Below are 16,364 nucleotides of genomic sequence, written 5' to 3'. Positions count from 1 at the left end.
ATGGTGACCACTTCATTCTAATTAAATAATGACCTTATATTTACTCAATTATTTTGTTCAAATACTTCATGTCAGAAAGTCTCTTTGTGTCCAGACAAGAATTGAATGAAGAAGGAATTATGATATAATTTAATTTTACGCATGCCAGTTTACTTTTTGTTGTATCTAAGTGTTGGTAGATGACGAAAGTGATTTTACATTTCATTTCAAACTCATTATCATAATACAAATTTAAATGATGACCTTTATCTCTTTAATTGAAATTCCATAAATTTAAAATCGGTGCCAATCGTAAAGGATTGTATACTACTTACCTTAAATCTGGTAGAGTATTACAAAGTGAAATTTTATACAAGTTGAATGATAATACTATCAGTGATTTTGCCACGGGGTGAAGAGCCCGCCCTCGGACCATGACAATAACAACAGTGTTTTGATTAATTAAGGTGTTCATCAGATTACTATTATCCCACTGTTAGTTTTGGACAGTGACGTTGATTAGCTTACATGCAGCATCAGGATTTAATTTACTGGATTTAAAAAAAAACGAAAGGATTATTTCGTGTTGGGATATAAATCGTGCGTTTTTTTAACAGCCACCTGTGAGAAATTTCTTTTGTATTGTTTATGAGAATTTAATTAATTGGCAATTTGGCAGTTATTCTTTCTTCGTAGATTAAAAATAATCAAATTTCAAAACTATTTGCAAAATCAAGGACTTTTGTATATATGAATATATACAGAAGTTTTTGGTTAGAATTTCGTCTTGTATATTTGATATGATAATTAGTGTCCTCTATGTATATGCCTTGGTATATATATATATATTCATTTGACTTATCAAATTACGGTGATTGTATAAAGCTTCTGTACAAATTATAAAGACATCTGATAGTTTATACAGTGAATCTAATCCATTAACACCTAACTAATGTACATTAATCTGAATTAATGTGAAGAAATGTGTGGGATTAATAATATGGATAAAGCATTATCTAAAGCTCATATGCTCATCTCCAAACTTCAGAAAAAATATGGATTTAAGTACAAATCGAGGAATTATTTGTCTTCAGATTTGTCTACAGAAGTCATCAGCGACCAAAAGGTAGGATGCTTAGTGTTAAACAAAAATTTCAATCGGGAATTTATGATCTAAAGAAAAATCATCAAACCTGTATATAAAGGTTACCTTTAGGACCAGAAAAAATTGAGACCTTACAAAAGAGGTTACCTTTGAATTGAGGTTAAAAAACACAGGCATTACTACAATGGGACAAGAAGAGGGTGACCTGCCAAGTCAATTTTTGCTGAATAGAGGTGATCTGTATAGCAGGTTTGACTGTAAAAGCATGTACATTTGTCGGAATTATTTCATAAGAAATGACAATTTTTTTGTAAAAAGTTTGTAGTTTTAAAAGTTTACACACAAATTTGACGAGTCCTGGTGACCTAGATGACAAATGTTTCAGTTGTTTTGGAAGTTTTTTACCTTGGTCACCAGGTTAAAAAGATTTTATGAATGATTATATTGTATTACTTCATTATAATGCATTTAGAATAGAGTTATGTCCCTTGAAGTAAATTTTTTTGTGGTATATGCAGATGTCTGGCAGTAATATTTATTGAAAGTGATGTGACATGCTTTTATTACACAACTTGAGCATATGTTGGAAACTGATTACAAAAGTTTTTATATTTGTATGTAAAAACTGTTACATTGATGATGATGCTGTGAGAAATTACATGAATATCTGTTTTAAAAGGGTCTGTTATAGTAGTTATTGAAAATTAAAGAAAATGCTTGCTGAGTGCGGGTGGAAATTTTATTTTACCAATATATTTTTTTTTTTAGTTGCGAATACTTTCTGTTAGTAAAGTACATTGATATCACTATGTATTTGGTTTTAAAAGTCTACATAAACTTATGGAATCTTACTATAGAAACAAGTCTGTACAGAAAAACCTCTAATTCAATCCTTGTTTTTTTTCCCATATCTGCTGTTGTAAGGCTCACTAGTGGACAGTTTGGTGTCTGGGTTTGGCTTTCTTTTGTATTAGGTTTTTGATTTTCAATTTTGATATATCTTGCATCACCGAAGAGACATTATTTGGTGAAATGTGCATTTGGTACAGTAAATTTGATACTGTTAATGTTATTAGATGACCATGTACAAAATGTATCTAGGTTTAGAATTATCAGGTGCTCACGTTAGTATTTTAAATGTTTGAAATGCTTTTGTCTTTTGCAAGTTGAAAGCCGAAATTCTAAATTGCATAAGATCATGACTGGTTTGATTACACATTTATGCTACCCTGCATCCCATATTTTGAAAACCGTTGTAATTAGAATAGTCAATCTTAAAAATAAGGACCAAGATTTTTATAACTAAAAAAAATCAATAAAAAAGATTTGTACAAGTAATTGATATGGTAATTTTTTTAGAAATCGTAAAATTGTAAAAATTATCTTGTAAAGATTCAGAAGACAAAGGGGTCCTACTGTTGAATAAAGGCTAAAATTGGACCAGAGAAATATATAATGTCACAGTTATGGTAACTAGATATCAAGTTCCAGAATTGAAATAGTTTGTAAAGCATTTTTTTCTTCACTAAAATATAAGGCCATTGGCTACAATTCATGCTTTTGAATAATTCTGTGAGAAAATGTGAAGTTAAATAAATAAGATACAGTAGGTTTATAGGAATTACTACTAATAGGAGGGGTGGTTTGTCCTAGACTTTAAAGGATTATTCAGATTTGAGTATTGATATAGTTTGGTCCACTTTTCTGTGATAATGTGCCAAGGGACTATTGTTTTTATTAAATCAGCAGTTCTTTATAAATCATTACAGATCTGGGGGGCCGGTCTATAAATTGCCATGGGAGAAGCAAAAAGGAGTTCACAAGTACATTTGTAATATTGAGCTGTTAGGGAAACGTGAGGATTGGTGTTTTAACAATTGTATCTTTATTAAAATTCATTACATAATTAAAAATAAAGGTAAAAAACGACAACGTTAACATCAATACTGAGTCATTGGTGCAAGCTGTTTACATCTAACAAACAGCTGTACAGGTAATCTGTAGTTAGTTATTGCTTCAGGTATATGGCAGTTTCTACCTGTCCGTTCAACGAAACATCCCTCAATGAATTCTCAGGATAATATCGATATAGATCATCTTGTCAACAAAAATGTGGTCAGTTTGGAAAGATACTGAAAAAGACTTTTATTATATACTAAATATACTATGATTGACATGATTTATTGGACAGAATGTCATATTTGGAAAAATTAATGATGAAAAACAATGAATTTTAAACATACAAATAGCCATTCCAATATTTTTGCCATACATGGTCATTTACAATTCAAATTGTTGACCAGGATTTATTTTGGTGGAGATTCAGAATTTTCTTCAGAGGTGAGAATATATTTTTCTTTCTGTTCTTTGGTTTATTTTTTATTGATTTGAAGAAACATGTGCTTTGTGCCAAGAGTATGTCACATACTTAATTTTATAAGAGTATTGGAAATATATTAAGTTTTCCTGTTTTTAAAGTTTTTATGTGAATTTCATCTTTGCATGAAAAAATATAAGGTTAGACAACTAGAATAGTTCATAGTGATATGCCACACAGCACAGATTTCAACTTGGAACAAAGGACAACTAGCCAAAATCACAACATATTAACAATAGGGTGGGAGAAGTCTTGTCTGTAATAGAAACTTAAAGGGTGCTTGAGTTATCTGGTTTATTAAACATGGTGGCAGCAGTGGAACTAAAGTTCCTATTGGTTTATCAAACATAGTGGATGCAGTGGCACATATGTTCCTGTTGAACCAAACATTTATAGATTGACAAATCTAATTTGTGATATTGATACAAAAGAGCCACTTGAACTGATTGGAGGGACGTTGAATTATTTTTCTTTTTATTCTAATGGAAAGCATTTTCTTGAACATTCAATTTTGAAAGAAAACTAACAATTTCCACAGAATTATTTCTAGTTTTTTGCTGACTCAGCTTATAGTGGTAATATATGTAAAAACAGTTTCAATTTTTACAGAAATTTAAAACATATACATTAAACATAATGTAACACTATATCCTGGATCAGTTACAAAAAGATTTCATTTAGTAAAGACATACTCATACCTAAGGCTAAGATAAGATGACCCTAGCAAAAATGTAAAAGAACAATATATTTTTTTTTTAGACAGCAACCCTGAAAGTAAATACAAGAAGAAGAAGAAATAATGTCTTCAAAAGAATAGACAATTTTCTGAACCATATAATATGCCAAGCTCTTAATGTAGAGAGTTCATACAAGCTATCAATAAATTAAAAAGAGACTACCACACATTTGTAATCAACCACAAATTCAGAAACACTAAAATATAGAAAAGAAACTGCACCTACAAAGTTCTCAACTTGTTACATATGCATAGACATGGGGTCATGGGGTTAGATTATTTATTTAGTACTTAACCCTCCATCTTTTTGTTTTGAATTTTTCTTTTTTTCCACTTGACTGTCCCAATCTTTGCTGTGCCTTTTAACATCAGGAGAATCATTTTAGATGAAGCTTTAAGATAGCAAATATCACAAGGGTACAAAATGTTAAAAATAAACATGTAGCTTTTAATCATATTTTTAAGAACTCTCAATTTACTAGCTAGTATTAAAGCAAGCTATTTATTGATTCCATGCTGCTAAAGACAGGAAGTTCATTGTAATGTGAATACTACATGTAATGGCATACTAATATGAACTTATGAAGAGGAATATGATTTATGGGACTTATTTTCAGTGTTAATAACCTTTAGTACCATACTTTGGTAGATAGCTAGGACAGTTCCATTCTGGAAATGCAGCTATGCATAAAATTATAACCATTTCCTTGCAATAAATAGTTATGATCCTTAAAATTCCAGTTTTCCAATCAATATTCTATTAGGTTCTTTATATAAATCTAGACAGTAAGAGTCGAGTTCAGGATTGTCATTTTAACCAATTGTCGATAAAAATATGTTGTTGGAATATCTTTGTATTGCTTAATTATTTATGTCCTTAAAATTACAACTTCTAAACATCAATTTAGGTATATTTCCTTGTCAGTAACTTATCCTATTAAAAAGTAATTTCAATTGTTGTTTTAAACTATATGAATACTGAAAAATCAATTTTTATGTTTTTTTTTTTTGTGCATCCGTGGAATTGGGTTGCTGTCTTATTGACAGATTGATTGAAATACATGTTCCAATTAACCCAACAGCCAAGGATGTGTAAGTTTCAGACTGATATAAAAATTGCTTTTGATTATGCATAAATGTGTATTAATTTGTTTGGGAGGAACAAATTATATTTGATGACAAGATAATGGTATCCTTGAAATCTTCTAAATATAAATATTCAGGTTGTTAAATTACTATGACATAATATTTGAAGCCTGAAGATCAATGTTGTTCATTGAAGGATGACACCTAAATAGATAGTTTTTGTCAGTATCTTTTTTTTTTTCTTTTCATTCATGACCTTGTAAGGTCACAACAGTCTTAAAAATTCAAATTATAAGGTTGCGGGAATACAGTAAGATATAAAATTAAAATTCTAGACAGGAAATCTTCGTGTCTAGTCTCTGGTGCAATCTCTTTTTAAAAGGTTTTGATGTAAATATTCTAGTACATCACATGCATCACTTATTATTTAAGCATATGACCAAAAGCAGGCTTATCCTGTACATTTATATATGATCATCAAGAAACCGAACATTTTCATGCCATCAATTTATGCATAATTGGATTTCTACAGTGTTAAAAATATTGTTAAGTTTACTTGATATGTGGTTAAGCTGTCAACATATAGATATATAAATATAGGTTACTCATGTTGGGGGAGAACAATCCATCTCAAATGGGAGTCAGATATATAATTAACTTACAGGTAATCCTGGAAAGTTGTAGTGGGAATATTTAGATATTTAGAAAAATGGTTAATAGGCTCAGACCAAGTCACTTTGACATAATTCAAAGCCAAATATTTTTATACAATCCATGGTAAGTATCTTGTTGAAGGTAAATTTGTTTGTACAAGTTTATTTATATAAAATTTATGGAGCAATTGCTCAAGATAAACGTAGAAAGTTTTTCACAAATTTAATAAAATAAGTGTGGACACTACAAAATACCTGGGTGTTTTAATTGATTATGTTACATGTTATAGCCTGATGTCAAGTTCAAATTTTAATTCTTAGTTTTACCATTTGTGTATTTACAGGACCCAGAAACAAGTACAGATGACTGGGGTCTGGTGGACGAATGTGGTCAGAGGTACCTCCTACCCAAGACCATGCTGTTTATGGGGAGAGAGGAGTGTGATATAGTTGTCAAGGTAACATAATATAGTATATATCCTATATAGAACTGATGATGTAGTGCGCAAAATGTCAAAATTGAGCACAAATACAAAAGTTTTTATTTCTTCTGAATTGACAGGTATCTACTAAAATTAAAAAGTGTCTAATGCTATCGAAAAATTGATGACACCAGGATACAATTGCTCTAACGTCTGACAGCCCCCATCAAGTCCTAAAAAAAGCGTTCAGACATCAGAGCAATTTTGGACTAAGTAGAATAAAGATGTTAATTGTTATAATACTAAACTTCAAAACATTGAAGAAAAGTGTATCAATATATACTAGTATACCACAGACCATACATATGTGTACCAACTATCTTGCAACGGGTTAGTTCAGTTTGAATTTGATGTAGAACGGTTTACACAATTGCTAGGTATTGAAATCACTAGTAAGTTAATAGGGTGATGTCTTGATTCTGGTTACCTTACCATAGGTTTTTCGGAGTTCCACTTCAGCATATTTCACTCCCACTCCTAGAGGGGCTATATTGCTCGGAGTTCCACTTCAGCATATTTCACTCCCACTCCTAGTGGGGCTATATTGCAATCACTTTGTCTGTTCATCCATTCTTCACTCAGTTCATCCAACAAATATTTTTGGCAGACTTTTCTTAGAAACTACAAAATTTGGTCAGCAGCTTGATAGTGATGAGTTGTAATGTGTGTGTTATTGTATCTGTCAGAACCTACTTCCTGTTTTCCGATACTGTGACATTAGGAGTGGAGGTATACTTAGCACATCAGCACATGCATTCATCTTTGGTTTTACATTGTAATTCCTTATAATTTTTCAAAACAACTCAATAAAATGGAAAAAGAATGGATATCTTGCAGGAGAACTGTTTAAAGACCAGTATATGGTTTTAAGATATTTATGCAACAACATTTTGAATATTTAACAAGGCACAGTAGCACATTTACTCTGAATGTGATTAAATTCTAAATTTCATCATGGTGTATTGACAAAACAATGGTTTGTGGCCATATACTTTGCATATCCTGTACACACAAGGTGAAAATCTGTCATGCTGTTGGTTTTTCACAGTGTATTTTGTTGATTTGGCTTTTACATAATCAATAGAAACTGTACAAATATAAATCAGAGTGTTACCACTCCAGTTCACCAACAGTCTCTGTTAGTTATTGTGAACCACTCAACATTTCCAAGCATTAATATTTGCCACTGAATGTAAGACACCAATCTATCATCATCCTCATCATCAACACCTTCAAGGATAATCATCAACACCTTCAAGGATAATTGTTTTAAGTGAATCGCTATGTTTGACCTAAAGTCAACATAAAATATTACCACAAAATACATGAGAACTGAAGCCCTTTCAATACAGTGGTACTTTGAATTTTTGATCAGAATATCTTTTTGGGTCCAAGTAGGGATTGAAATATCTTGGCTGCTACTAACGATTTTTTTGAGTTTTTTATCAATTTTTTTTTACTTTCACCAAGCAGTTGTCTTAGCCGTCAAAATTCTTCAGTAGTTGTGATTTTTCTATTGTGATGACGCATTCCTGAAACTTTTCATTCTGTTTTGTATTTTTTAGTTCAATATTATTTTGAATTACATTGCTAGTCTAATGAAAATAAAATAAAAATCAAAGCAACACACAAATTTCACAGATCTAATTAAAGATGATAATACTGAATCTGGTTAGAGTAACTTGCAGTGTTTAGGAATGAAAACTTTATGTTTCAATAAACTGATAATAAATTTCACAGATTTTATTAGCAATATGATTTGTTGTATGCATCTACACATTGATGGAATGTTCATTTGACATGTCTCCAAAATATTGCCAATATTAACACTTTCTTCATTTAGGAAGTAAAGGTAAATTAGAGTTATTCCCCTTTAAATGATCATATGACCTGACTGTTTTTGTGAATTTAATGTTATGTTTGTGATGGAAACCTGTTAGACCACATGTTCCATTTAAACCTTTAATATTGTTAAAAAAATATCGGGAGGATATATTGGCTAAATATCTGTTGAAAGGATAAAAAAGTCAAAATTTAAATGTAAGTACACTAAGGAATTCATTATATTGATTTTCTTCTTCTATGGTTCCAGGATATAAATTATATAGTCAGAGACCTGATATTGGTTTTGAATAAAACGTGTTTATTTTTGCATTTACTTCTGTAACATGTGAAAGTGGAAACAATATTCTTATTGCTTGAGGTCAAGTACCATTATTGTAATATTTGATAGATTTTTCATTAAAGAAAACTTAAAGAAGACGTTGTACCTTAGCATGTATTCATTAGAGTGAAATTTAAAATTTAGATGTAAGGTTTTATGACATAAGTAAGATCCTGCTGTGAAAAAATATTAAGTTACTTTGTGTAAACTTATCATAGAATGAATCAGCTTAGTATGTTCCACATAGATTTTGTCTTTTCATAAAGATCATTCAATATTCAAGTGAGAAAAAAGAGTTTTATGTTCAGTCTTGTAAATTTTTCGTGATTACAATGAATATATTTGTACAAACAAACTGCAGTTATTTGAGTAAGGTATACATTTTTTTTCTATATCAGAATTCATTTGGACACAAATCATTTTCAAGTGTAAACTTGTATATAATAAATTATTCCATTCATAAAAGGATAGAGATCTTATCAGTTTTTGGATCAAAATTCCTATTTTATTTAGATTGCAAGGTACTTTTAGAGTCAGGAGATTGGAAACTTAAGTAAATTTGTGGTTGATTTGTAAGTTAAATGTTCAAAACTAAACAGTAAAAATAGACTAAGGTACAAGTACATATCAAATAAAGGAGGGTGGAAATGGGTATCTGATATGATGACTCGTGTTGTAAATTTAACATGTTCCTGTGCCTCAGTTCCAAGTTAGGAGCCTCATCAGTATTAGATGTTTTGAGAATTCTTTGTTGATTGAAGATCTTTGATAATCTCTGTTAAATTTATTAACTTTCTGTCTAGACTAGGAATGATTTAGAGCTTGACATATTGTATAGACACCCCCACACCCCTGTGGTAGGACATCCTGGTACTTGGTCAAGTAAGAGCAAGCAAAAAAAGTAAAATCAAACACATAAATGGTGCAATTTGGGGGGAAAGTTTACTGTTTTCTGAAGATTTTGTCGTGTATAGAAAACATAAAACAGTTAATTTCCCCCCCTAAATTGTATCAATCGTAAGCTTGATTTTACTTTTTTATGTTGCTCCTACTTAACCGACTACCAGGATGTCCTACCACTGTTTCCAGTAAGAGAAGGTAACCTGTCGAAAAAATATAAACTCCGGAGTCAAAAGTCGGTAATATGAAAAAAGTCTATTGAGGTATACACCAGTAAGATAGTAAGAACCACATCTTCTTTTATAAATATTACACGTGCCATGAGTCCTTTTCTTAGTACCATTTTCTTCTTTGTTTTTTTTTTTGTTTTTCGATAAAACTATTAGAAAATGGAATGTATTGTGACAGAAGAAGTTCATTTTAATTACTTTATATTAACAGCTGTAACGCTGACAGTACAAACTTTCTCTAAAAAAAATATTGACTAATATCAGGTGCTTTGGAAATGCTATTTGTTCAAGCCAAATATTCTCAATAAAACTTTTTATAGAGTTCCACACGAACCCAAACCCATCCAGTCCAGAATAGGCTGTATGAAGCCATGTTTCAAGTCTAAATTGCCCACAAAGTTTGGTCAGAACAATTAAAACGAATGAATTACTATTTACAGATACTTGTATTTTCACACAAGATTCAAGAGCGTTCCATTCATAGTGTTAAAGTACATGTATAGAAACGTGTATTATAATTCCGTAACTGTCTACCCCACCCATTACTACTGTTTGTGTAAGACCGTGTATTGAAATAATTTATTTCCTAAGTCAAACTTGTTGGATAAACATACATGGTTTTCATGTTATGTATATGTATATATCTTTAAGACCATTTAAATTATTGTTAATTTATTTATCAAGGAAAGTTTTTTTATTATTCAAATTAAATAAGCATAAAGCATACAAAGGAAAGGTTAATATTAATGTATTCCATTTAAGCCAGCTTTAAACTTCCATTATGGTGTCTTTGTGCCAAGTAGTTAATGGTGTCAGTATGATTAAATAGAAAGATACCTTGAGGAACTGTTAGGAGTGTATCATCTGATTTTATTATTTGAACTTTATATGCAAATATAGAACAGTAATAAAAGCTCTTTTCTTTTGCCTTGGGGTTTGTTGGTGCATGTATGGATTTTTTGTCATGAATTAATAAATTTTATCCATTATTTTCCATTTATTTTTAAACCCTTGTTTTTTTTCAGTCCTATTGTCTTATACCCTAGGTATATGAATATGCATGAAATATGTGCTGCTGGAAGTTAAAGCACATTTTTGTTTATTGGCTATTTTCTTTTTAATTTATTTTGAAACAGCTTTTATTATTTCAATCATATTGTCTCATACAATAGATATATGAATATGCATGAAATATTTGCCACTGGAGGTTAAACAAACAACATTTAATCATACTCCTGATTTCATTTGATTGGTCATTTTCTTTTCCATTTATTTTGGAAAAGCTTTCTTTTATTTCTATCATATTGTCTTGTACTGTAAGAACATGAATATGCATAAAATATTTGCCACTGGAGGTTAAGCTAACAACAATCAATCACACTCCTGATTTTATTTGATTTGTCATTTAACTGGATTACCTTCTCATCTATTAAGGTCATCAAGTTTTCTACTTGTCTGTCTTTGCATTAGTTTGTCTGGCTCTGAGTATTATCCCTGTATTCTTGTCTACTTAGCATATTCATTGCTTGTACATCTTCACAAGTCCTTAATGGATTGTAAGTACATAATTGGATTACAAGGTACTAAAAAATTTAGTACTTGCTGTATGAAATGTGTTGCTTTCAGTAGGAGACTTAGAATTGGTTTGTCTCTTTTAATTATGTGGTCATTTCTTAAGAAATCAGATATTATAATGTCAAAACTTCAATTTGATACACACATGGCGCTGTGATACTGTAAATTTTAGGTTCTGACTCTTCTCAGATTATTAATTTGGCTATTTTTATTTTAACCATTTTTGTTTTACAGCTCACTTAGTATTCAAGTATTTTTACTCCATTGGCTTGTAAATATTTGGGTTTGAAATTTTGAATATTCATGATAAAAGTAATATTCAGAAAAGTGCTCTAGACACTCTAAAATTCAAGTGTTATTTTCACTTTACTGACAGACATTTGGAATTGCTTGGTAGATAGACAGCTGTATGTTGCCAATGTCAATCAAACTTTTGGTTGTTGCAAATTGAGTTTTAATAGAAATGCACTCGTAGGACAAGTAAAGTATAAAAAAAATTAATTAATGCTGAAACTTTAAGAAAATATTACTACTAAAATCTTATTTACCATTGTCAGATATGGCATTAAGAAGATGAATTACGCTGTGTCAGCATTTTGTATAATAAATCAAAATCAATATTACAATAGAATTCATTTCATTTTACTCTAAATTCAACACATTTTTCATCTCTAATCCATAGAAATTAATTTCATACATTTATCTTTTGAAACCTACAAACGTCATTTCCATGACAGAACTGACAGCAAGAGGAACTGCCGAGTTTACTACAGGTGTTAACCATTCTTGTTTTTTTGTTCAGATCTGTCTGTTCTGACAGTTATATTTTAAAAATACATTAAAAGTTCTTTAAAAAGTTTAAAATAGTGAAAAGGAAACCATCAATTGTCATTAGTTCACTTTAGATGTTTGTTTTTAGGGTCAGAGTTTGAGTTCATATTCTGAATTTTGCAAAAAGTTTGATGAAGACTTTTGATTAAGAAAATAGAAAATAAGTTAGACATATGGCCAATCTAATTAGATTGATTCGTTGATATGATCTTACATATTTCTCGAAGTAGGGGATTTATTATTTCTTTATTTTAGCCTTGATTGATTAAAATTTGAAAAAGTTTTTTTTTGTAAGTCTAATCATTACTTAATCATTGTTGATAAAGTACATCATGCATTAATACAAACAATATAGGACACACATAAACCATCATGGACAAAGGACAATGAAAACACACAATTGACAGTTATTTGTAATGACTAACAAAAGCAGTTCAAATGAGAACAACTACTGACATCAATCTGAAATTCTTTGTTTTTTTTTTCAAACTGTCTTTTTAGTATTTGCTTAGCAGTAGGACAATGGAGAACACTCCATTCATAAAACCTTGAAATTGATGTATCTTTCCAGAATTGTCACTAACCAATGTTTTACAGCTTTCACATTTATTTTCTAGGAGAACTATATGTTTCTCATTTCAGTATCATATCAACTATAGGTTACAATACAACATTAGATTTTATGGGCGCAGCCATTTTATGAGCATAACATGGTATTCAGAATTAAGAGTATAGCTAATCCTGATTGGTTGATATATGCGCCCGTTATTTTTTGTAATTAGAGACTTCGTGCATTCTACATTATACCAAAGGCCAAATAAATTATTTTCCTTAGCCCTAACGGAACTGAGATGTCTTTTAAACGCTAGGATGAGACACGTATTTTTAAGTGCAAAATTGATAGGCATGGGAGATAAGTACAAATTACGCTAAGAAAAGCAACGCGAACCTATATTTTTTGGACCAAAAAATACTGTCCTAATAACTTTTCTTTAATTCTAGCAAGGTTTCGTTAAAAAAATCAGCTTTCTAAAGTCTGTATCTCAAAAAGGGCTTTCATTGTCGCCTATGGGGAAATTAATTGTTTATTATACTCTATACAGCGTCGACATTTCTTTATCATAGTGCTCAAAAAGTGTCAAAAACAGTAATTTTACTTGATATTTGATGTGAAACCGTATTTTTTGGTGACAAATGAATTATTGATTAACTAGTATTTAAGCTATAGTCTGTTTCATATTTGTATAGCGTTTTACCTTAGAAACAAGGGTGGGTTCGACGTTTGACTTACTGTGGAGAGAATATGTCATTTTCTGAACTTCTGCTGATTTGTTTGAAAAAAGCACATACACGTCTAGAGTTTGGATATACAAATCGATTTTTAAACATGACAATCTCGATCCAAGTGCTGTTATCGAAATTACCAAATTCAGTGAAAATGTACAGAAATGGTCCCCTTCGAACATTGAAATGTTCACTCGAATGGCAGACTATAAAAATTAGAATAGGCATGACATTTTGTAGTTAACGAATAGTTTTCGATGTTTCAACACAAATATTTATACATTTTTCATATTTTGAAATGCTATAGTCTGTTTCAAAAATGTACTTTTATACGAAAATGGTTTCATTTAAAACTGTTGTTCAAAATTCACCGTAGTAGTTACATATTGGATCGGTTTTGGTATCAATATAATCAGTACTTGATGACATATAAAGAATCATTGGAGAAAGTGGACATTATCTTCAGGCCCTTTTTAGCAGTACCGCATTTACTAAAAAAATCAGAAATTTTTTTTTCACATTTTTTGACTGGGGTTACCTCTGATAAAAAATTGTGAAAATTCAGAGAGTAATGCCAGAACGTTTTGAAGATGATTTTTGTGTGGCATATATATTTATGCATCTAACGAACTATGAATTGCATGATTCTAGAAAGTATTAAATAGCGTATAGGTTACAATACACCATTAGATTTTATGGGCGCAGCCATTTTATGAGCATAACATGGTATTCAGAATTAAGAGTATAGCTAATCCTGATTGGTTGATATATGCGCCCGTTATTTTTTGTAATTAGAGACTTCGTGCATTCTACATTATACCAAAGGCCAAATAAATTATTTTCCTTAGCCCTAACGGAACTGAGATGTCTTTTAAACGCTAGGATGAGACACGTATTTTTAAGTGCAAAATTGATAGGCATGGGAGATAAGTACAAATTACGCTAAGAAAAGCAACGCGAACCTATATTTTTTGGACCAAAAAATACTGTCCTAATAACTTTTCTTTAATTCTAGCAAGGTTTCGTTAAAAAAATCAGCTTTCTAAAGTCTGTATCTCAAAAAGGGCTTTCATTGTCGCCTATGGGGAAATTAATTGTTTATTATACTCTTAAAGACACCTCTGGGAATCTGAAATATTTATAAGCTTAACTAAACCTCCTGCTACAAAACATATGTATAAATTTTGTCCTTATGGAACTCTACCACTAATAAACATGTTCATGTTACATAATGTTTTGTTGTTGCAGGGAGAATTTTTGGATTTAGATCAAAACTACTTAAACTTGTGAATTTGCCTAAAATACAGAGAGAAAATTCCAAGCTGCAGTAAGGTGGTTCACATATACACTTGTATACAATATTAATTATCAGTCGAGCACTGACCTCTGATCTAACAACTATCGTATACTACATGTTTATTACTTGTTTACTATCTAGTTATTATTGCATGACATAGTTATTCCATTTTCTTTTCGGCATGTTTTTTTTTTATTCTGAAATTTGGCAGTACTTTCTTGAACCTTATCTTTATGAGATAAGACTTTGTTTTTTTTTTAAAGTCTGATTCTGTTTTCACTTTTTTATGCATCTTGAAAAATATATACAGTAAGTCTTTGTCAATTTTTGTTTATATCTATTTGAAATAAACCCAAAACAAGTGCAAAGAGTTTCTTCTCTTTTCTAAAGTATTTGTGTAAAATTTAGGGCATAATTTAAGTAGAGGTCTAATGAAGACATCATTAAGCAAGTACTGAGCATTGTAATTTTACACATGACCAACTTAATTGGGGCCTTGAGGTAAAATTAGATTTTCATGAAAAGTTTGATAATGAGTTACAATTTAACCTTACATGTGTCTTGCAAGTGGTGAGTTTGGGTTAATTCATCAAGAACTATTTATACAAAACTTTAGAAGACTAACTTTGATATGTATTAAATGAAGATAGATTTCACAACTTGCAAGAAAATTGTTGACACGTATATCATTAATGCTGTAAAGATAGTGATCTTTGGAATTCAAGAAAAGAAATTGCAAAATTAGCTAACTAAATCAGTCAGTGTGACTCCATAGTGACATTTAATAAAAACTTATTTTGTTACATTTATTACATTGCATATAAAGTTGCATTTTCAATGATTTTGCATTCTTCACTGTATATATTATAAAAGGCTTACTTGTATATAGGTCACTGTGATCATTATAAAATTTACTTGTAACTAACATCACTTCAACATTCTATTACATTGACATTCTTAGTATAGCATCTTCCAATGTGTAATATTTAGTTAATATGGAAACTCCAAACTTTTACAGATTCCTTTTACTTCGCTTTAGTATTTTTGAATTTTGACTTTTATCTAAATCGAAAAAAAAAACAAAAAAAACCACAGACATACATCAAATTACATTAGTTAAGTAGACAAATACAAATACAAAGCATATTACAAAAAGCTTACTCAAATATAGGATAAAATAGAATGATACCAATTAATGACTTAACCTCTAAGTATTTGATTGATTGATTGTTAGTTGTTGAATGTCCAGCAGCCAGTATTTCAAATGATGAACAAGAACAAGTTAACAATGTATCAACTTGTATTAAAGTTGGGTAGACAGATAATATTGACTAAAAAAAAAAGTTGTATTGGGTTGGATCTGTAAAGATACTTACATCAGGCTAACTACTGTAAATTCAGAAATTATTGCGTGCATTTATTATTGCGATTTTTTAAGAATGGACAAAAATGCGAGATTAATTAATGCGATTTCAGGAAAATCCCCATACATTTATATGTATTGGATATCAGAATGTGAGTTCTAATTATTGCTATTCTCACCCAGTCGCATTATTCGCATTAAAAACCTCCCAATAATTTCTGAATTTACAGTATGATATCCCACCCAAGAGTTGTTGCTCTTGTTCTTGAACTTGCCAAGAGTGAGAAAGTGACATTCTTTCA

General features: G+C 30.3%; 1 protein-coding gene across 8 annotated transcripts in view; it reads left to right on the top strand.

Moving 5' to 3' along the window:
- The window catches only part of LOC127698849 (centrosomal protein of 170 kDa protein B-like), a 73,245-nt gene that overhangs the window by 8,661 nt on the left and 48,220 nt on the right, over positions 1-16,364 (top strand). For 4 of the 8 annotated variants that reach the window (XM_052202539.1, XM_052202537.1, XM_052202541.1 and 1 more), the window contains exons 1-2: positions 3,092-3,424; positions 6,281-6,394. In XM_052202539.1, coding sequence (XP_052058499.1) covers positions 3,311-3,424; positions 6,281-6,394 — 228 coding nt within the window. In that variant the 5' untranslated portion in view covers positions 3,092-3,310. Of the gene's footprint in view, positions 1-3,091; positions 3,425-6,280; positions 6,395-8,312; positions 8,459-16,364 lie in introns of those variants that run through there. The other 4 variants (XM_052202538.1, XM_052202542.1, XM_052202540.1 and 1 more) reach the window with 3 other exon arrangements.

This window comes from Mytilus californianus, unplaced genomic scaffold (assembly GCF_021869535.1).
Source record: "Mytilus californianus isolate M0D057914Y unplaced genomic scaffold, xbMytCali1.0.p SCAF_4, whole genome shotgun sequence".
NCBI classification, from domain to species: Eukaryota; Metazoa; Mollusca; class Bivalvia; order Mytilida; family Mytilidae; genus Mytilus; species Mytilus californianus.
The sequence above is the reverse complement of the archived record's forward strand: the minus strand, read 5'-3'. Positions and strand labels throughout refer to the sequence as shown.